The 22784-nt window shown below is 39.7% G+C and overlaps 1 protein-coding gene across 3 annotated transcripts in view; it reads left to right on the forward strand.

Moving 5' to 3' along the window:
- The first annotated feature begins 5307 nt into the window (after positions 1 to 5307).
- Positions 5308 to 22784, forward strand: part of CWF19L1 (CWF19 like cell cycle control factor 1) — a 28328-nt gene continuing 10851 nt past the window's right edge. Inside the window, exons 1-8 of one of the 3 annotated variants that reach the window (XM_008705762.2) lie at positions 5308 to 5456; positions 8161 to 8245; positions 9065 to 9143; positions 9899 to 10000; positions 12497 to 12711; positions 14826 to 14944; positions 20045 to 20129; positions 21764 to 21904. In XM_008705762.2, coding sequence (XP_008703984.1) covers positions 5434 to 5456; positions 8161 to 8245; positions 9065 to 9143; positions 9899 to 10000; positions 12497 to 12711; positions 14826 to 14944; positions 20045 to 20129; positions 21764 to 21904 — 849 coding nt within the window. In that variant the 5' untranslated portion in view covers positions 5308 to 5433. Of the gene's footprint in view, positions 5457 to 8160; positions 8246 to 9064; positions 9144 to 9898; positions 10001 to 12496; positions 12712 to 14135; positions 14160 to 14825; positions 14945 to 20044; positions 20130 to 21763; positions 21905 to 22784 lie in introns of those variants that run through there. The other 2 variants (XM_040624487.1, XM_040624488.1) reach the window with 2 other exon arrangements.

Raw genomic sequence — 22784 nt, forward strand, 5'->3', positions numbered from 1 at the left:
TATTCTCTAGCTCACTTTATTGTAAGAATACAGTGTATAATACATATAACATGCAAAATACATGTTAATCAATTGTTTATGTTATTGGTAAGGTTTCCAGTCAACAGTGGGAGGAGTCAAAGTTATATTCAGATTTTTGACAGTGCAGGGGTCAGTGCCCCTAACCCTGCGTTGTTCAAGGGTAAACTATATATTATACAGTATTGTTAACTGCAGTCACCATGATGTACATTAAATCCCCAGAACTTACTCATAACTGGAAGTTAAAACCCTTTGACCAATACCTCCCCACGCCCACAACTCCTGCCAACCACCAGTCTACTCTGTTTCTATGAGTTTGGTTTCTTTTTAGATTTCACATAAGTGAGGTCATACAGTATTTGTCTTTTTCTGACTTACTTCACTTAGCATGATACCCTTGTGCTTCATCCAAGTTATTGCAAATGGCAGGATTTCCTTCTTTTTTCATTGTAAATATGTACAGTGCATTTTCTTCATACATCGATGGACACTTAGGTTGTTTTCATGTATTGGCTATCATGAGTAATGCTGCTGTGAATGTGGGGTGCAGATATCTCATTGTGATTTCATTTCCTTTGGATATATACCCAGAAGTGAGATTGCTGGATCATATGATAGTTCTATTTCTAATTTCCTGAAGAAGCTTCATGCTGTTTTCCATAGTGACTGTACCAATTTGCATTCTCACCAGCAGTGCACAAGGGTTGCCTTTTCTTCACATCTTCATCAACACTTACCTCTTTTTGATGATAGCCATTCTCACTGGTGTGAGGTGATATCTCATTATGGTTTTGATTTGCATTTCCTGATGACTAGTGATGTTGAGCACCTTTTCATGTATGTATTGGCCATTGGTAGTCTTTGGAAAAATGTTTATTTGGGTCCTTTGTCCATTTTAAAAATCAGATTATTTGCTTTTTTGCTATTGAGTTGTTGGAGTTCCTTATATATTTTGGATATTAAACCCTTATCTGATAGATAGTTTGCAAATATTTTCTACCATTCCATAGGTTGCATCTTCATTTTGTTGATTGTTCCTTTTGCTGCGCAGAAGCTTTTTATTTGATGTAGTCCCACTTGTTAATGTTTGTTTTTGTTGCTTGTGCGTTTATTTTATTTTATTTTATTTTATTTTATTTTATTTTATTTTATTTTTAAAAAAAGATTTATTTATTTGTTAGAGAGAGCAAGCAGAGGGAGCTGCAGGCAGAGGGAGAGGGAGAAGCAGGCTTCCCACTGAGCAAGGGGCCGGATGTGGGACTCAATCCCAAGACCCTGGGATCCTGACCTGAGCCAAAGGCAGACACTTAACTGACTGAACCACTCAGGCATCCCTGTTGCTTGTGCTTTTAGTGTCATATCCAAAAAACCATTGCCAAGACCAATGTCAAAGTGCAGTGCTTCCTGTTTCTCTGAGGAGTTTTACAGTTTTAGGTCTTATATTTAAGTCTTTAATCATTTTGAATTAATGCTTGCAAGTGGTGTAAGACAGGGGTCCAGTTTCATTCTTTTACATGTGAATATCCAGTTTTCCCAATACCATTTATCGAAGAGACTATTTTTTCCCCATTGATATTCTTGGCTCCTTTGTCAAATATTAGTTGACTGTAAATGCATGGATTTATTTCTGGGCTCTTAATTTGGCACCATTTGTCTATGTATCTGTTTTTACGTCAATACTATACTGTTTTGATTACTATTACTTTGTAACATAGTTTAATATCAGGAAGTGTAATACCTCAAGCTTTGTTCTGCTTTCTCAAGATTGCTTTGGCTATTCAGGGTCTTGTGTGGTTCCATGCAAATTTTAGGATTGTTTTTTCTATTTCTGTGAAAAATGCCATTGGATTTTGATAGAGATTGCATTGAATCTATAGATGGCTTTGGGGAGTATGGGTATTTTAACTATTAATTCTTCTAATCCATGAGCACAAAGTATCCTTCTGCTTATTTGTATCTTATTCAGTTTCTTTCATCAGTATCTTATGGTTTTCAGTGTACAGATCTTTCACCTTTCTGGTTAAATGTATTCCTAAGTAGCTTACTGTTTTTGATGCTATTATAAATGGGCTTGTTTTCTTTCTTTTTCAGGTAGTTTGTTATTAGTGTATACAAACACAACTGATTTTTGTATGTTGATTTTGTATCCTGCAATTTTACTGAATTCATGTATTAGTTATGTATTTGTTGTTGTTGTTGTTGTTGTTATTAAAAAATCCTAAATTATTTATTTATCCTAAATTTATTTATCCTAAAATTATTTATCCTAAATTTATTTATTTATTTATACTAAAATTTAGGATTTTTTATGTATAAGATGATGTCATCTGCGAGACAGTTTTACCTCTTCCTTTCCAATTTGGATGCATTTTATTTCTTTTTCCTGCCTAATTGTTCTGGCTAGAACTTCTGGTGGTGGGCACCCTTGACTTGTTCCTGATCTTAGAGGAAAAGCTTTCTCCCTTTCACCATTGAGTATGATGTTAGTTGTGGGCTTGTCATATATCACCTTTATTATATTGAGGTACATTCCTTCTATGCACAATTTTGTTGAGAGTTTTTTTTTTTATCATGATAGGATGTTGAATTTTGTCAAATGCTTTTTCTACATCTATTGAGATGATCATATGATTTTTATCTTTCATTCTATAAATGAGGTTTATTGCATTTACTGATTTCAGTATGTTGAACCATCCTTACATCCCAGGGATAAGTCCCACTTGATCATGGTCTATGATCCCTTTAATGTGCTGCTGAGTTCAATTTGCCAGTATTTATTGAGAATTTCATATCTTTATTCATCAGGGATATTGGCCTGTAGTTTTCTTATAGTATCCTTATCTGGCTGGCTTTGGTATTGGGTAATGCTGACCTCATAATGAGTCTGGGAGTGTTCTTTCCTCTTCAGTCTTTTGGAGGAGCTTGAGAAAGATTGGCATTAATTCTTTAAATGTTTGGTAGAATTCAGTGAAATAATCTGGTCCTGGGATTTTCTTCATTGGGAGTTTTTTGATTACTGAATCAAACTCCTTACTCTTTATTGGTCTGTTTAGATTTCTTTTTCTTGATTCAGTCTTGTTAAGTTTCATATTTCTAGAAATCTATCCATTTCTTCTTGGCTGTCCAATTTATTGGTATATAATTGTTCACAGTGGACTGTTACGATCTTTGTATTTCTGTGGTATCAGTTGAAATGTCTCCTTTTTTTCATTGATAATTTCATTTATTTGAGTTCCCTCTTGATTAGCAAAAGGTTTGTCAATTTTGTTTATCTTTTTCAAAAATCAACTCTTAGTTTCATTGATCTTTTCTATTGTTTTCCTATTCTCTATTCCATTTATTTCTGCTGTAATCTTTATATTTCCTGCCTTCTGCTTACTTTGGGCTTAGTTTATTCTTTTTTCTGGTTCTTTGATGTGTAACGTTAAGTTGTTTATCCAGGACTTTTCTTTTTTCTTAATATAGACATTTACAGTTATCAGCTTTTCTTTAGGACTGCTTTTGTTGCATTCCACAAGTTTTGGTGTGTTATGTTTCCATTTTCATTTGTCTCAAGATATTTTTCATTTTTCCTTGTGAATTCTTCTTTGGTCTGTTAGTTGTTCGGGAGCATGTTCTTTAATTTCTATGTCTTTTTTAACTTTCTAATTTTCTTCCTTATTTCTTACTGAATTCTAGTTTCGTATCATTGTGGTTGAAGAGATACTTGATATAATTTCTACATACTTGAATTTGTTGAGACTTGTTGTGTGGCCTAACATATCTATCCTGGAGGAATTCTCCATGTACTTGAGAAGAATGTGTATTTTAAAGCCAGACTTCTTAGCATGCATCAAGACCCCTATTTCTTTCATTTTTTCAATTTCATTTTCTATTACTCTGACACACTGTTTTCAGCTATCTTGAGCTAGCTTAAATTCCCATGGATGAGCTTTCTTTCCATAAACTTTATATTTCAGAGTCGATTTAGATTTGTAAGAGTTGTAAAGATAATATAGAATTCCACTGATGAGTTTTCATATCTTACACTTGTTTCCTCTTCGTGAAGTGACTACCTGCCCATATTTGGCAAATTTCTACTCTTCTAGATTCAGTCCTGATTTCTACTCCTGGGCTGTGCTGGATTGCCCCCAAAGAAGAAAAAAACACATGCTTTGTGTGCCATCAAAGCATGGGCATCAATAGTTAATGAGACAGGGAATTTAATATTTCTCTCCAAGAAATATTAAATATGTGGTTCTTCCTTAAACTTATTTATGTTTTAATTTCTTTTTTTTTTAAAGATTTTATTTATTTATTCAACAGAGATAGAGACAGCCAGCGAGAGAGGGAACACAAGCAGGGGGAGTGGGAGAGGAAGAAGCAGGCTCATAGCGGAGGAGCCTGATGTGGGGCTCGATCCCATAACGCCAGGATCACGCCCTGAGCCGAAGGCAGACGCTTAACCGCTGTGCCACCCAGGCGCCCCTATGTTTTAATTTCTGATTACTTGGCTGACCTTAAGTGAATTTTCCGTGCCCCTCGGTTGTCAGAAACACCTTTGTTTCCATTTCCTTATATACTGTTTTCTCCTACAAATTGGACTGAACTCCTCCAAAACGTCAATGTCATGAAAAACAAAACCAAAAAGGTAGGTGGGCTATCGTAGATTTAAAAAGACTAGAGAGAAAACTGAATACAAGTGTGAAACTTAATTGTATCCTGAATTAAAACAAGCCCCAGATATTAAAAAAAAAAAATTGCAGGGGGGGGGCACAAATGGAGAACTTTAAATATGGGTATGTATTAGATGATAGTATTGAATTAATTAATTTTTTACGTGTGTTAATGGTATTTTGGTGATGTAGGGAATGTCCTTATTCTTAGGAAATGCTCTCTGAGGTATTTCTGATGTCTGCAATATACTTTCAAATGATTCAGTGAGAGTAACAGTGCTGTGCACCTTGAAGGAGAGGGAGAGGGAGGAAGAAAATGTGGCAACATGTCGATACTTACTGAACCAAGGTGATAACCATAATTCTCTTAACTTTAGGGATGGGTTAAAAACTGATTAAAAAAGCGCAGGCGAAGGGAGTATGTCTTGCTCACTGGACTGATATGGTTAGGCTAGCTTAGGGCCCGACATTGTGTCGGGAACTTTCTAGCAGCTCCATAACTTCCATTGCTCCGAAATAAAAAATGTAATTGGAATCCTTGTCATTACCCCTTCCTTTCTCTACTGCTCTTCCTCGATTCGTCTTGGAGGCCAAGTCACCTGAGAGACTTCTGTCCCTCGGCGCTCTCCGTAGATGAGCGAACCCTCATTGGCTGGGTGCACTCACGTCGTAGTGTAGTGCTGCCGCGTTTTTCAGAGACGTGTGGGTTCGGAGTCCCAATTCTTGGTGGTCGTCGCAGTCCAGGTTGTTGGAACAAATGGCTCAGAAACCGCTGCGTCTGTGAGTGACCGTAGCTCAGAAGCGCGCGCGCGTGTGTGTGTATATGAGCGCGCGCACGCGCGTATCTGCTGGCCGGGGGCTTTCTCGTGGCTGGAAGGGAGGAAGAAGAGGCGGGGGTGGGAGCGTGGCGGAGGCTGGTGAGCTCCGATCACGTCTTTGCCCGGCCGGAGCCGGTGTCTTTTCGCTTCCGAGAGGGGACTCTCGAAGACACACGCTGGAAGAGGCGGAAGCTCCCAGCGTCAGGCCTCCTCCATCTTAGGCTGTCCTGGACCCTGACACATTTCCCCTTCACTGCTTCCCACACCCCATTTATTTATTGACGAAAATTCCTAGACGTGGGCCCCATTGGTGGGCCCTGGTCAGTTGCGAAAAGACGAGATAGATTGGGCTCTTGCGCGGGCGCTCTTTTTTGGGAGGAGGAGGCGCTGGAGTGAAGAGACTCCATCCGTCCATTGAACAAATATTTATTGAACGTTTGCAGTGTGCCAGGCACTGTGCTAGAAGTTGCGCAGATGGAGTTCCTGCCTTAATGGAGTTTAGAGTCTTGAGCAGATACTGATCAAAGAATCCAGATTAAGGTAAAATTATGGTGGTGATAAATATCAGGAAGAAAAGCTTCACCGTTCTGGAACGAGGTGTAATAGGGGTATTTGGCTAATTGTGAGGAATCAGGAGAGGGAAGATCGAACCCTTTCTCAATACTTCTGTCTTTATTCTGAAGCCATTGAAATGTCTAAGAACTCCTTGGCAGGATTAAATTTTTGTTTTGGAAAGCGATTCTGGCTGCAGCGTGAGAACAAATTAGAGCCAAAGAAGAGGGCAGCTAGGATTAGGTAGAGTGATGGCAGAAGCAAAGTGCAGGGATTGAAAGCTTATTAAGGAGATGAAATAAACAGGGCTTGGAGATGGTTTGGCTGTGAGAAAGAGTGAGCACCGTGGGTCCAAAATTTCTGCCCTTCAGTGGAATAGGAGACACTGGAAAAGGGCCTAGTTGGGGAGATGATGAATTTTGAGGTGTCCTATGATGTACAAACTGGATGATGGCTCTCCGAGAAACAATTATAATTCCGCTGACAACTGTTATGATGGAGGAAGCGCAGGATCCTGTGGGAGCACCAGGAATTGGTGACTGATAGGGATTGGAGGACTTCCTAGAAGAGGTAGTACTCAGCGGTAAATAAAAACACCCAGTAGTTTATTACAGAGCTTGCTCTGAGATGCTATATGGGTTTCCGAAGTTTGAGAAGAGAGTGACTTTCTGAGCCAGTCAAGAAGGCTTTAGAGATGTGCTGGGCCTTGAAGGATGGGAATAATTTAGATTCAGGGTGGCTAGGGTGGGGCTGTTAGGAGAGATCACTACCTCAGGGAATGTCAGGGGCAGAGAGTGATCATCCTGAGAGTAGGGGAGGTTTCTGTTATGGGAACTTGGAGAAAGCCCTGGAGAGAGGGACCAAAGACTTGTGGAAGGCTGTGGCTCTGGAAGCAGTGGAGTTCTCTTAATGTTTTTGAGGAAAGATCATTCAATTGTTGGCTTTATATAGGATGGTTAGGAAGAAGAGTAGGCATTAGAGGAAATAAATGTAAGCGGACTCCCTATGTTGTATCCAGCACCTGATTCATTAGATCTCTCTCTGATTCTGCCTCTGCCGTATCACAGGGCTCTCATGGCTCTGCCTCCCTCATTTCCCACCCTACTTCTCCAGTTCAGATTGTGTTCAGGTGTTCAGAATTCTAAATTGTTCATCTGTTTCGCTCCTTCCTATCTTCATTCAGTATTGCCCTTTTTGCTGATATTTTTGCTTGTAGTTACTTGTTCCTCCAGACCATCTTTCACTGTTACTAAAATGAACTTTCTAACATGTCTCTACCCAGCTTGAAAGTGTTCAGTGATATGGACACACCAGAAAGACATACTAACAAAAGAATTAGAACTATAATATTTTAAGGTGAGTTCAAAGATGTTAAGAAATGGTATGAGAAATAGAAAAACCATGGAAGTCAGAATCTAAACACTCAGAAATGAGATGATAAACAAGTTACTTCACAACTTAGGGCCAGTCTGTCTTACATACCTCAGCTCTTGCCACGTTCTACCTCTCTGCCCCACTAACACTTTACACATATCTCCTGTTGTAGGCTTTTTCATGTACATTTTTCTCAGAGTATCTCCCCTTCCCTGATCGTCAACTTTTTGAGGTTTGAACTGAGTCTTTTTGCTCTTTGTACCCCTAGCGCGTTCTTTGCCTAGTACGGGGCATATCGCCTTAGCATGTTGTAGTGTCCGGTTCGTGGTTGTCAGATGCATGATTGATAGCGGCAGTAGGAAGGAAAAGGGTGGAATGAATGTGAAAGATGTTTGGAAAAGGGGATTGATGAGACTTGATGACCAGACAGGGGATTTTTTACTCCAGGTGACCAACTTAGCGATATAGACATCCACAAAACTTGGGAAGTGAGGAGAAGAAGCTGGTTCAATTTTGGAGGAAATGATAAGCTAACTTGTAGATATGTTGAGTTGAAGGTTTTGGTGACTTTTAGATGGAGCTGCCCTGTGGTCAGTAATACTTCACATACACTGAACCTCTCTGTAACCTCAGAGAGACTGGGTCACATATGTATCCGATCCAGGAAGACAATATGTACCAAAGCCGGCAGGCCCACTCATGTTTCCTGAATTGCCTTAACATGTATCTCTTGTTTGCAGCTTGGCTTGTGGAGATGTTGAAGGAAAGTTTGATGTTTTATTCAACAGAGTTCGAGCAATTCAGAAGAAAAGCGGAAACTTTGATGTAAGACATTTCCTGTTGCTGAATCTAATTTTACTGTTAGAGTCAAATATACTAAAATAAAGTTTGGACTCCTTTATTCCTTTCTTGATTGAACACAGACTCTCCTTTTTTGTGAGACTGAGTTCCTTTTGTTAGCATAGGAACTTAGTAGCTGCACAATGGTGGGGAAAGGGAGACCTCTTTACCTTTTTATACTTTTTGAATTTGAATCTTGTTACTTTTTTATTGTGGACAAAACTGAAAACAGACGAGCAAAACCTCCCCAGGTGATTCTGACCCCTGGGTTTGGGAACTGCAGATGTAGTTCATGGGTGTATGGGATGGAATAAGTCAGATAACATGTGCAAATGTTTCACAAACTAAAGAGCCTTATATAAATGTTATGTAGGGCCGCCAACCAGAGTCTAAACCCCTAGCAAACAGAAGAGTATTCTAGGTATGGGGACAATCTGTTCACTGGGTTAAAGATGAGTAAAGACAGCAGGCAGGAAGTGTGTTTTTTGTGCCCTGTATCTCTCAGGGTATCTAATACTTAATGTTTTGTGTTTCAAGAGAGATTCTTGGAAGAATCCCCCTCTTCCACATCCCAACTTGAATTTGACAGCCAGTGAGCCAAAATTTAGGAATTTATAGAATCAGATCAACTACTGCAGTTGTTGCTGTAGAATTATGTATTGAGAGTCTGCATATTGATGAAGGGAAAAAAACCTACTTTGAGGCCATTAAGTAGGATAATTAGCTGAATTATGTTGCTATCAATTATGTACTGTTTGATAAAAAAAAAACAACTCATATGTCTGTTTAAAAAACTCATTTTAGCTGCTGTTGTGTGTAGGAAATTTCTTCGGCTCCACTCCAGATGCTGAATGGGAGGAGTATAAAACTGGCATCAAGAAAGGTATAGAAATTTTTTTATGTAACAAATGATTTCTAACAAAGTTTCAAAGTTTCCATAATTTTTGTTGGGTTGTTTCTCACACACAGTAGTTATTTAAGAATTTCCGTTTGATCTCCTCATTGAGCTGGGAAGGGTGCCTGTGCATCTGAGTGTTCACATTTTGAATTTGGTTGGATTTGGTTTAGAAAAAGAATGCTCGGGGTGCCTGGGTGGCTCAGTCAGTTGAACGTCCGACTTGATTTCAACTCAGGTCATGATCTCAGGGTTGTGAGATTGAGCCCTGCTTTGGGCTCTGTGCTCAACGGGGAATCTGCTTGAGGATTCTCTCTCTCCCTCTGCCCTTCCCCTCACTCATGCTTATGTGCACACTCTCTTTCAAATAAATATATAAATATTAAAAACAACAACAACAATTCTCTTCTAAGTAGGCAGGAATTGAAGAAATTCAACCACGTGTCCTTTCCTTTTTCCAGTTTGAGTGTTTTTTTTTTTTTTTTTTATGAGGCTCTTTAGGGTCTATATTTTCCTTGTTATACATTAGCCATCCTCTTTAAGATGTCACTTCATCAACCAGTGATAGTATTAAATAGTCAGGCTGCAGGTTGGGTAGGATATCCTCAGTGGTGAGCACGTTCCAGAAATAGGATTGCAGCTTCATTACTTTTGCTGTGATAATTTTTCCTATTGGGAAATATTTCTCCAATTACAAAGCAGATCTGGTAACTGCATGGCGTCATGTCTGTTTCTCTCACTAGCTCCTATTCAAACATATGTGCTGGGTGCTAATAACCAGGAAACAATAAAATACTTCCAAGATGCTGATGGGTGTGAGTTAGCGGAAAACATTACTTATCTGGGTAAGTTGATATTTTTTGTGTTTGTAATTAACATAATAAAGTGTCCCAGGAATTAGTCTCCTGGGAAATTTGTGGCTGGATTCTTCTGCTATTACTGCTGAGAGAATGGGGTTCTTTCCCAAAGTCTGTATCTATACCCTTAAGACTCTGGCATCTTTTCCTTTGTAGTCTCTCCCACCTTTCCCCAATCTCCTTGTACTCCCCCAAGCCAGTAAATACTCCTGCAGCCAACCAGAGGAGTCAACTACTTGACTATAGTATAAGGAGTACTTAAGGTATAAATTATGTTGAAACAAATTCCATGTATGTGGTCTCGCCACGTGACGTTGCTAGATACACACCGTTTGTTTGATTCCTAACTAGCTGTAGCTCTGTGTCTTACTAAGCTTTTGGAAATTCAGGTATTTAGTGCTGATCCTCACATTTTTCATTCCCTTTGTCCTTTCTTAGGTTCCCGGTCCACTTTTTAATTTCAGGTTGATGTTGTTCCCTCTTTAGCCCCTTGAATCTCTTTTAGTGGTTCTTTTTAATGTCTGGCCATTTAGAAAAGCACTGTCAGATTTTGTTTTTGTTATCCCCTCAACCTGCTGTCATCCTGTGGCTTCTTGGATCATTCGACATATTTTTGTCTAAAACGACTCCACTGCTCTTCACATTTCCTCTTTCTTGGTCTCTTACTTCTCTGGAAAGCTTCTACAGTTCCTTTGCTGTCTATGTCCTCCCCATCCTTCCCCACCATAGTCCATCTTGGCCTTTATTCTCTGCATCTGGCTGTGGCCCTTATGTAAGCAATGTTATCTCATCTTGCTTCAATCACATGGGGCTCCTTTAGGCAAAAAATCGGACAGATTTTTGTTTGTTGTTTTTAACCACTGTTTCGAGATACACATTTTGAAATGCTTTTGCTGTAGATCCTAACATAGGCCTGACTCGTGGCGATTCTTACAGTAGTTACTGGATTTGGATTAAGATCGCGGCTGTAGACATTTACGGTAGCCATTTTGCCATATGAATTTAGTGCCAGGAGTGGAAAGAGCACTGAGCTGTTTGGGTTATTTCTGTGAAAGATATTTTTTGAGGCCCAGTAGGAGGAGCAAACAGTGAACGTGATAGTGAGCTTGAAGTGTTGGCAGAACGTCCAACATATAGTTGAAAGTGAACTTTCTAGAGTTTCAGAGTCAGATTGTTTTGGAGGAAATAGAATGCGAAGGAAATCACCACTCTGGTGGGGGCATATATCTTCATCTAGGTGGTAGGCAGAGAGAGCTGCAAGTGATTAGAGCAGTGTTGGGAGAGGTAAAGATAGCAAGTTCGTAGACTCCAGATGAAGAGAGACTGGTTTCAGAGACCAGGAGAGACCACTGGCGGTTATAGGGTGATTCATGACCTTTAATGGTGGGAGAGGGAAACCAGAGTGAGGTGGGTTCAGTAATGAAGAGGTAAAGCACTTAGAGAGCAGGGACTGCTCTTTTGAGAAATTGGAAACGCAAGAGAAGGAAGTTTCTTTTTCAGTTAGTGTGTGTTCCTTTCTTAGGTTTCTTTTTTGGTGTGTGTGTTCCTGTATCAGTTCATATGTGTGTTAATTGGCATGGTCCTTTATTAATTAGTATGTTTCTTAGTATGTTTAGTACTCTGTTCTCTGAGGGGAAAGAGCCAGCTGAGAAGAAGAGATTCATTGTGTGAAAGGAAAGTGAAAGTTGATGGAGCAAGGTCTTGAAGCCAGCGGCAAGAAGCGGGGTCAAGGGCCCACGCCAGGAATAAAGTTAAAGGAGAGGGGCGCCTGGGTGGTGCAGTCGTTAAGCGTCTGCCTTCGGCTCAGGGCGTGATCCCAGTGTTCTGGGAGTTCTGGGATCGAGCCCCACATCAGGCTCCTCTGCTGGGAGCCTGCTTCTTCCTCTCCCACTCCCTGCCTGTGTTCCCTCTCTCGCTGCCTGTCTCTGTCAAATAAATAAATAAATAATCTTTAAAAAAATAAAATAAAGTTAAAGGAGAGTAGAGTCTCTAGTGTTTCCCAGTTGCTGTTTCCACATGTCTTCCTTTCATCGGAAGCTGCTGCCTGCGTGAAGATCCTATGCATTCTAGACTGTATTTTCCTCAGATCTGCTGTTCATTTTTCTCACTGCTTCTCCCTGGGTCCAGGTGTCTGGGTTCTTTTAATCCATGTAGAATCTCCTCTAGAAGGCAGGAAGGCTTTTTCTTAGTCAGTGTTTCCTGGCTTTTTTCATTCATAAGGCACCACAGGTGAACAGACTAGCCCGTGGGTTCCAGCAGCCTGCACGTAGGGGCTGCTCTCCCTGAACGGGTAGCCTGGTTGTAGCTATCCACCACTGAGACCCTGCAGCCAGAAGAGGGGCTCTAGAAGAGTCTGTGCTCGTTCAGACATGCTGAATGGTGGGGAGGTAGGGCACTCATGGCATGGGGAGAGAGATTCATCACCATGATAATATTTCATTCTGCAGTTGTGACTAAAACTTGTCTGTTTTTCTCTGAACCCAGGTCGTAAAGGCATCTTCACCGGGAGCTCGGGGCTGCAGGTTGTGTACCTCAGTGGGACAGAGTCCTTAAACGAGCCGGTCCCAGGTTACAGTTTTAGTCCCAAGGATGTGTCTTCCCTGAGGACAATGCTGTGTTCAACACCCCAGTTTAAGGGTGTTGATATCTTGCTCACATCCCCATGGCCCAAGTATGTGGGGAACTTTGGGAATTCTTCTGTGAGTAGTGCTTGTTCAGTTGGAATTTCTATAAGCAAATTGCACTGGCTTCATTTGGGCTTTTGCTCTTTTTTTTTTTTTTTTAAGATTTTATTTATTTATTTGAGAGAGAGCGCAGAGTGAGAGAGAGAGAGAGAGCACGAGCAGGGGGAGGGGCAGAGGGAGAAGCAGACTTCCTGTTGAGCAGGGAACCCAATGCAGGGCTCGATCCCAGATGCTGGAATCATGTCCTGAGCTGAAGGTAGACACTTAACCAACTTAGCCACCCAGGCGTCCCCTTTTTGTTCTATATCTTGAGTATTTCAGCTCTTAGTACCTTTCAGTAGAAATTTTTTGTTAATTATTTCAGGATACTTAAAACTCTATATCAACTGACCAAAGGAAAAACTTTGAAACTAGTTGATCTTATGAAAGCACAATTCACAGATGAGATCAGTGAAATCTTAATTATAAATGAATGCTTCTTTAAATTATATTCTCTGCTTCTAGTGCCTTCTTTCAGGCTTCCTCTTAATACGTTTTGAGGGTTCACTAATTTTTAGTGAAAAGATTTACAGCTAGTGGCAGCTCTGCAGTTGTATTTCTCTTACCTTCCATTCCACATTGTAGCATTTGGCTTTCAAAATATTTTTTTATGAAATTATTATGGGATGAGAGATAGTGATCTAAAGATGGGAAATGAGATGTTGAAAACTTGGTAGTTCTCTAATGTGAAAGCTACTGTTGGGATACCTTGGAGCTCACCATTGCATTTCATCATAATATTTTTTTAAGTGATCTAGAAGGGGATATAAATGAGGCTGGTGAATGACAGCTTTCATACTGGTGGAAATAAGCCTAAGGAAGATCTTGAAGGGTTGTATGTGAGGGCGGAAGGCATCAGCTGAGTTTCAGTGAAGGGAAACATAAGAATGCATTTAGAGACACATATCACTTAATAGTTGCAGAGTTATCCGTAACAATCCAGAAAAGGGTCTTCTGCCAGCTTCAGCACAATGTGTCTGTGACCAAAAAGGCCAAGATGCCAGGCATTGTCGGGGGGATGTTGAAAAGAGACAGTACTCTCTTCCCCTTCTATAAATCCATGGCTATTCTTCACCTAGAATTCAAGCGGCAGTGCTGACTGCAGTGAGAACATACGGCAAAGCTAGGGAAGATATGGCGGAGCTAGGGAAGAGGCAGGGAAGGGAGAAAGACACATGTATTGTCCTGTGAGGGAGGATGAGAAAAATGAGGACCCTTCATTTTGGGTGCTAACAAAAGGATTTTGATTCAAATTCATCAATGACTACATCTTCATAGGGGAGGAAACAATATTGTTTACCAGTCTCTGAGACACTACAACTCACCTCGAGGCTGATTCCCTGCACTTCAGCAGAAACCTGAAGGAAGCGAGCCTAGGACAGAAGGAAGAAATTCTTGCTTTATTTAGTGGAAAACTAATTTTGGTAATTTCCTTATTTCCAGCTAATACCTTCTCTTAAGTTTGTAAATAATATTATGGATGAGAGATGGCATAATTTGTTGTTAATGAAAGCTAGGGATGTGTGGGAATAAGCCTAATACTTTTGACAGACTCGATGTTACAAACTTTAACAAGGGCGTGGTTGCATCCTTCCACAAACCACACCTTCCTTGACTGAAGCAAAATAAAGGATGGCATGCTTATGTCACGAAGTCCTTGAATATTCCATTCCAAATAGTCGGAATAATCTGTGGATCCCAGGGGCCCTGAAACCTAGCTTTTAATTTTTATTTTCTGCATTGGCTCTGACTGTATTGTCGGGACTACAGGTACACAGCCAAGCAAATTATAGAAGCATAGTCTGTGGGCTCCGGAGAGAGAGATCACTTTCCAAAAAAGATCGTAATAAATCCTGTTTTGGGTATTAGTATGGAGGGCTTACCTTACCTTTTACCGCCTGGCTTCTAGCAGCTGTTCCTCTTACGTGTTTGAGATGTCTCTGATTGCTACAGTCTGCAATTCACTATCCAAATCCTAGTGCCTACGTTTGTATCGACATACACATTTCAAATTTAAAGTGTCTCGTTGTTTGCCTGCATTTCTTGATAACTTCTAGGTCCACTGTGATGACTGAATTTCTGTTTACTAGGGAGAAGTGGACACCAAAAAATGTGGCTCTGCTTTGGTCTCCAGTCTGGTTACAGACTTGAAACCAAGATACCATTTTGCCGCTTTGGAAAAGACCTATTATGAGAGGCTTCCTTATCGGTGAGTAGCACTGCATTATTTTGGCTTTTTAAAGATTTGCCCTGGATCTTCTGTGTGAACTTCTCTTGTTCATCTTAGCCACGTTACATCTTCATTCCTTTTGGTTACTCAGGCACTGAAGTGAGTGGCTCTGAAATTATTCAACTCTTCTCAGTTTGTTTCCTAATTTGAAATACAAGGGATTGGATGGTATACAGCCCCTTAAAGGTGTGCAGGTCTGGAGGAATACTACTGTTTAATTCTCCCAGCTTCATGTAACACAGTATGTCCTATTTCGATCAGGTCAAACCAGTACTCTTTGTATAGTCTTGAAAACTCACGTCTCAGCCTAATCACTTCAGAAGTATTTCAACTTGAGACTCAAGAACTTGTATCAATTTTTTTTCCCTTTTATCTTAGTTTGAGTTTGAGGGTGGAGTTTTTAAAGTATATCTTGCAGAGACAATAAAACCAGTGTTTTATTAGTGATAGAATTAAGTTAACTCTGAATTATCTTCACTGGTGAAAAGCATGGATAATTTCTAAAATAATCTATAAACACTTCTCCTTTTTTTTTTTTTTTTTTTTACAAAAAGTGTTGCTGAAAGTTCAAAAAATACAGGCGAGCAAGAAAACCCCCCAAAACCTCAACAAACCTATCCTTCCTCCATAATCCCAAAGCCTAAGATATAATCATAAATAATACAGCTTTTTCTGTTATATTTTCATATATGCATTCTAGAAAAGCGTATTGTTCTCTAAAACCATGTACTAAAAACAGGTTATGGGAACAAACCTCTAAAAACCCATCCAACTTTTTTTTTTAACCTTTCCAGCTTTTAAGGTTCCAAACACACATTTCCCCGAGGAACATACTACCAGTGGACAATAGGCACATGAAAAGATGCTCGTGCCATTAGCAATTAGGGTAATCCAAGTCCAGCCCACAGTGAGATTCCACTTTGACACCCACTAAGATGGCTACAATCAAAAACGCAAATAATAAGTGTTGGTGAGGATGTGGAGGAATCAGAACCCTCATGTGTTGCTGGTGGTAATGTAAAATGGTGCAGAAACTTTGCAGAACTGTTGGCAGTTCCTCACAAAGGTTAAATACAGAGATACTGTCTGACCCAGCAATTCCACTCTTGTTCCAGTGAAGTGAAAACATTGACTCATGCAAAAACTTGTACACAAATGATCAGAACAGCATTATTCATAATAGACAAAAAGTGGAAACAACCCGAATGCCCATCATCTGATGCTCGGGTAAAGAAAAAGTGGTATATCTATACTTTGGAATGTTATTCAAGAAAAAGGAATGGAGTACTGATAAATGCTACATGGATGGAACTTAAAACATTATGCTAAATCAAAGAAGCCAGGCGCAAAAGACCACACATATCACATGATTTCCATTTATACAAAGTGTCCAGAATAGGCAAATACTTGGAGATATGGAAGGGACTAAGTTGGAGGGGAAATGGGGAGTGACTGCTAATAGGTACAGAGTTTCTTTTTCTGGTAATAAAAATGTTCTAAAGTTAAATTGTGGTAATGGTTGCATAGTTCTGTGAATATGCTAAAAGCCGTTGAATTGTATACTTTAGGTGGGTGAATTGTATAGTATTTGAATTAGATCTTTTTTTTTTTTTTTAAAGATTTTATTTATTTATTTGACAGAGATAGAGACAGCCAGCGAGAGAGGGAACACAAGCAGGGAGAGTGGGAGAGGAAGAAGCAGGCTCATAGCAGAGGAGCCTGATGTGGGGCTCGATCCCATAACGCCAGGATCACGCCCTGAGCCGAAGGCAGACGCTTAACCGCTGTGCCACCCAGGCGCCCCTTGAATTAGATCTTAATAAAGCTGTTAAAAAACAACAACAACGAAGAAACCTGTGCAGCTTTTCAACCGGAACTGTAACAAAAAACCATAACCAGCATAATAAAAATACTAACATAGGTAAATTTCCACCAACATTTGCACCTAAAATTACAGTCAGTCCATGCTTTACTTTCCTATATTGTATTATTGTAAGTGTTTTGCTTCCTTTGAGGAGCAGTTTGTTATCATTAAAAACACTGTTCAAGGGCGCTTGGGTGGTTCAGTTGGTTAAGTGTCTGACTCGTGATTTCGGCTCAGGTCAGGTGATCTCATGGGTTGTGGGATCGAGCCCCACGTCAGGCTCCATGCTCAGCGGGGAGCCTGCTTGAGATTGTCTTCCTCTGTCCCTCCCCCCACTCGTGTGCTCTTGTGCTCTCTCTCTCTGTCTTAAATAAATAAATACATCTTAAAAAAAAACAAAACCCACCGTTCAGGGGCAGCATCCTTCATCAGTCATTTTTATTTTAAAATAAATGAGGGAAGCCTCGTCACGGCTCTTGGAGGGCACTTGCAGCTCTCCTGCAGTAGTTTTCTGTCGCTGCTGTACAAATTACCACCAACTTTTTTGCTTAAAACAATCCCATTTATTACCTCAGTACTGTAGGTCAGAAGTTTGACATGAGTCTCACTGGTCTAAAATCAAAGTGTTGGCCAGGTTGTGTTCATTTCTGGAGGCTGTAGGGGAGAATCTGCTTTCTTGCCTTTTAAAGTTTCTAGAGGTCAGCTATGTTCCATGGCTCATGGCCCCCTTGCCCCATCTCAAAGCCAGTAATTCTGCGTGAATCTTGCCACTCTAACTTCTTCTGAACTGACTTTTCCCTCTGACTTTTCTGCTTCCCTCTTTCACCTTTTTGTTTTAATTCCAGTAAAATTAACAAAGTGTTCTATTAGTTTCAGGTGTGCAATATAGTGATTCAGCAGTTCTGTACATCACCCGGTGCCCATTGCAGTGTGTCCTCTTAATCCCCATCATCTATTTTACCCATCCCCCCACCCACGTCCCCTCTGGCAACTGCCAGTTTGTTCTTTATAGGTAAGAGTCTCTCTCTCTCCCTTTTTTTTTGCTCTTCATTTTTTGTTTGTTTCCTAAATTCCAACGTATGAGTGAAATCATTCGGTATTTGTCTTCTCTGGCTGACTTATTTCACTTAGCGTTGTATTCTCTAGCTCCACCCATGTTGTTGCAAATGGCAAGGTTTCATTCTTTTTAATGGTTAAATAATACTGCATTGTATACATACACCACATCTTCTTCATCCATTCATCAGCGGACAGTTGGGCTGCTTCCATATTTTGACTATTGTAAATAATGCTGCAGTAAACATATAAGTGCATATATCTTTTCAAATTAGTGTTTCGTATTCTTTGGGTGAATACCCATTAGTGGAATTACTGGATCTGTTCCCTTGTGTGTGTGTGTGTGTGTGTGTGCGTGTATTTTATTTATTTCTGCTCTAATCTTTCTTATTTCCTTCCTTCTGGTTTGGGGTTTTGTTTGTTCTTTTTCTAGCTCCTTTAGGTGTAAAGTTAGGTTGTTTATTTGTAATATTTCTTGCTTCTTGAGGTAGGCTTGTGTTTTCTCTCCGACTTTTGTGAATCATGTCAGGTCTACCCAGGTAATCCAGGATCATCTCCCTATCTTAAGGTCACTTGATTAGCAACTGATTAATTCCATCTGTCACCTTATTCCCCTTTGCTGCTTTTATAAGCTAACATTCACGGATTATGGGGATTAGGACGTGGACATCTTTGGGGAGCTAGTATTTTGCCTGCCACACCTAGGTAGCCTAACAGTGGGAAGTATTAGCAGTTCTTGAAGCTGCTGTTGTAGTCACTACTTGCAGTAAAAGTAAAGAAAGACACTTCTGCAGGACATTCAGCTGTTTTTCCTTAATGTCTTCATGTATACTGCTAAAGCTTCTATTTAATTATGAGTAAACTCGTTTCAATCATTTTAAAAGTTGCGTATGAAACAGCATGACTTTCACCTTATACTGACATCAGTCCCATTTACCAACTATGAATGTATTTCCTCTCTTTATTTATTTTTTTTAAAGATTTTATTTATTTAGTTGAGAGAGAGAGCGTGAGAGAGAGAGATCACGAGCAAGGGTGAGGGGTAGAGGGAGAAGCAGACTCCCTGCTGAGCAGGGAACCTGATGAGGGACTCCATCCCAGGACTCCAGGATCATGACCTGAGCTGAAGGCAGACACTGAACAGACTGAGCCACCCAGGGGCCCATATTTCCTTTCTTAAAGAAACAGGTTATAGCAGACAAACTGTATTTTGGCTTATTTCCTTTCAGGAATGTGAATTTAAAAGAAGTATTTGTGTATTTGTTTATATACAATGGTATTATGCTAGACTTTTAAAATAAAATTGTATATTGTGACAGACTCAGGAAATTTCTGTAGCATGAGGAAAGGAAAGAGCTCTAAGGGTTGATATCTGTATTAACAGTTAACTCACTAAAAATAAAAATATCTATAATGCCATAACTTTTTATTATAATTATAAATAATAGTTGCTCAATGTAGAATACTTGTAAAACATAGAAAAGCTCAAAAAAGTGTTTTGGTGTATTTAGTTATATTTTTTTCTGTGAAATATAGACACTCATGTATTTTTATATTTTTCCTAGAAAAATGAAATCATACTATAAATTACTATTTGAAGCATATTTTTTCCTACTAAAACTTATTTCTATTTGGTTTTCATTATATTGCTTTTTTTTTTTTTTTTTGAGAAGGGAAAACATTCAAGGGGCCAGGGATGAAGGGAGGGAGAGGGAGAATCTTAAGCAGGCTCCATGCCCAGCGATCATGACCTGAGCCGAAATCAAGAGTCCGACACTTAATTGACTGAGCCACCCTATTATATCCCTTATTATAGCTTTTTATTACACACAAAAAAAGAATAGTATAATGAACCCTCCTGTACCCATCACCCAGCTTCAGCAATTATTATCATTTTGCCAATTTTACAACTCTTTTAAAACCAAATGTTGGAGTTTTTGTGCTTTTCAGATATTAATCTCATTTTTTCCTAACAATATCCCTGCGAAGCAGGGATGATTATCCTACTGGATTTACAGGTGACATCTGAGACTGTGTTACTGGTGGTGATGGACTTAGGATCTGTGCTCTCTCATGGTCCCACAGAGTCTACATATTTCATAGCTGTCAATCAAAATTTAAGTTTTTTGGTGACCTGTTGTCTGTTAAATGTATTATAGAAACCACGTCGTTCTGCAGGAAAATGCACAGCATGTCACCAGGTTCATAGCTCTGGCGAATGTTGGAAATCCAGAAAAGAAAAAGGTAAAGATTCGAGTATTTGGTTGTAGGTTAATATTCATTGTCTGCCTAATAAATGTTTCTCTTGCCAGTTTAGCGTTCATATCTTTCTTCTCTCCAGTTGCAAGGTCCCAGCCCTTCAGTGACTCCTTTGTGAAGATATAGTGGTGAAAGGTCAGGTTTCCTTGAGTCCTTTGTAGAAGAATTTAAAGAAGGGTTTGGGAAAATAGGCCCAGTGGAACCAAGGAGGAATTTCAAATGAATGATACTCCTTTCTTCCCATATCCATGTGGTTGTCTTTGTAGGTAGTCATGAGTTCGCCCGCAGATGGTACTCATCCTTTGCTTCTTTTAGCACCTTCGTTTCGCAGCAATAATAGCCTTTGTAGGATTTACGTAACCCCTCCTTGGCTTTGGGAAATCTTGGTGATACCTGGAATCTATCTTTGTACTGGAAAACAGTGCAGGTGAATGAAAGAATATACCAGAAGAGTATGTTATTTTTCTCGCTTCCCTGTGAGCATTTCTGAGTCTGCAGGTCAAAAGCAGGGTGTTGTGGATTGAGACAGCTACAGTCAGAACACTCAGGCAAGGAGGGATAGGCAGATGAATTATGTGAAGGTTATTCTGTAATATGTCATAAACAGTGTGCATAGAAAGATAAGCAAACACGTATTTCGTTTTTTCCCATTATATCTTAAGCTTTTTAAGCCCAGTGTGTTCTTAGCAAGTTTAGATTAGTGCTTTTTTTTTTTTTTAATTGCCCTTTCAGGACCCTATAGCACTCACAGTATTTTCACTGTTTTCACTATGGCAATATTTTGCTATTGCTTTACTCTCAGGGGCATGTTAGCCTGAGCCCTGTGCAACTCATACTACAGTCAAAAAGCACAGACATTTGTATTTTGGCAGGCATTATTAAATTCATCTCAAAATTTTGTTCCAATTTACACCCCCACCAACAGTGTGTGAGTTTTTTTTTTTTCTGTCCACATTCTTACAGGGTAGTGTCCGATTTTTATTAAAGTCTGTCAATGTGATGGATGAAAGATGGTGTATCACTATTAATTAGTTGCATTTCCCTGATCAGTACTGAGGTTAAATATCTATTCATATCTCATCTAAAGTTGTCAGTATCTGTCCCATTAGTGTCAGAGTGTAGAAATGTGTACGAATATTTACTTCTTTGCTACTAGTCCCTGAGAAAACTCATCAGCATACCAGCAGAAGTTGTATAATATCAGAGGGAGACGTTAAGGTGTCCACTTTAGTTTTCATTAGCAAAAAGAATGACAATGCCACAATTCTGTTGACAAAGTACACAAATGTAAAGGACTAGAGATAGAAGCAGTTTGCCTTCGAGGATTATGGAACAAGTCTCGCCTGGGCCTCGTAGTGACTGTTGTTTTGTGTAAAAGCTAATTTTTGTGAAGGCTAGGGCTTTGATGCGTTGCTTGTGACTTGATCAGCCCTAGGTTATAGCCCCTACAGAGATCACTAAATGGATATTTGATTCACTGTGTATTCTCTGAGCCATAAACAGGCCAGTAGCTGCTCTTTTACTCAGTTTCTAAGCTTCTGTGAGTAATAAATGTTGATTACATTTGGATAAACAGGATTTCCCCTAATGTTATGTTTGTTTGTTTGTTTTCCCCACAGTATCTTTATGCATTCAGTATAGTTCCCATGAAACTAATGGATGCAGCAGAACTGGTCAAACAGCCTCCAGATGTTACTGAAAACCCTTACAGGAAATCTGGGAAGGAAGCGTCCATGGGAAAGCAAACTCCTGCCCATGAGGTGTGTTCTGTTTGAGAGGCGGCATTTTCTGGGCTGGATTGCCCATTACACGTATACTGTTCCTGGTTATAATTTCGTTCATGAGACCAGTTTAATCCCTGGAATCTAAATTTTTTTTTTCCCTTGGGAAATCACGATGGTGTTTAGAAAGCCTTCACAGATTTCAAGTAAGCTCAGTGTTTTTTTATTGTAGCTTGAGGTTAACAGTTACATATTTTAAGTCTTTCTTTGTCTAAACTTGGTTCATGTGTAGGAGTTACACATGTTAAGTGTTTCTTTGTCTAAAGTTGAGTATTTTTAACTTTTTTTTTTAAAGATTTATTTCTATATTTTAGAGAGACTGAGAGAGAGAGAGGGAGAGAGAGAATGCGTGGGGGGAGGGGCAGAAGGAGAGGGAGAGTGGGAATCTCAAGCAGACTTTCCACTGAGCTCAGAGCCTGGTGGGCTTCGATCCCAGGACCCTGAGATCATGACCTGAGCCTAAATCAAGAAGATGTTCAACTGACTGAGCCACCCAGGCACCCTCTTTTTAACTTTCAGGGCAAGGATCCAACTGTTTGGTAGCAACGTAATTTGTGATTTTATAACGAGTGTTAGCAAGTAAATAAGACTCACTTTGAAGAAATTTCTTAATAGCAGACTTTTCTGAAACTAATTTTTCCCTCATTAAAACAAGGAATATCAGGTTCCCGTACTAATATGCATGGTTTGCTTTCTCAGACTTTTCTTCTTGAACAACCTTCTCATCTTTTTAATTAAAGTTCCGTTAGACTTGTTTGACCTCTGAAATTGTAGGACTACACTGAGGCCCTACTGAGAGAGAAAGGAAAAGGCATTTGGGTAGATTCTTATTATTCTGTTTTAGGCAAGAATCACTCCA

This window comes from Ursus maritimus, unplaced genomic scaffold, assembly GCF_017311325.1.
Source record: "Ursus maritimus isolate PB19 unplaced genomic scaffold, ASM1731132v1 scaffold_7, whole genome shotgun sequence".
Lineage (NCBI taxonomy): Eukaryota > Metazoa > Chordata > Mammalia > Carnivora > Ursidae > Ursus > Ursus maritimus.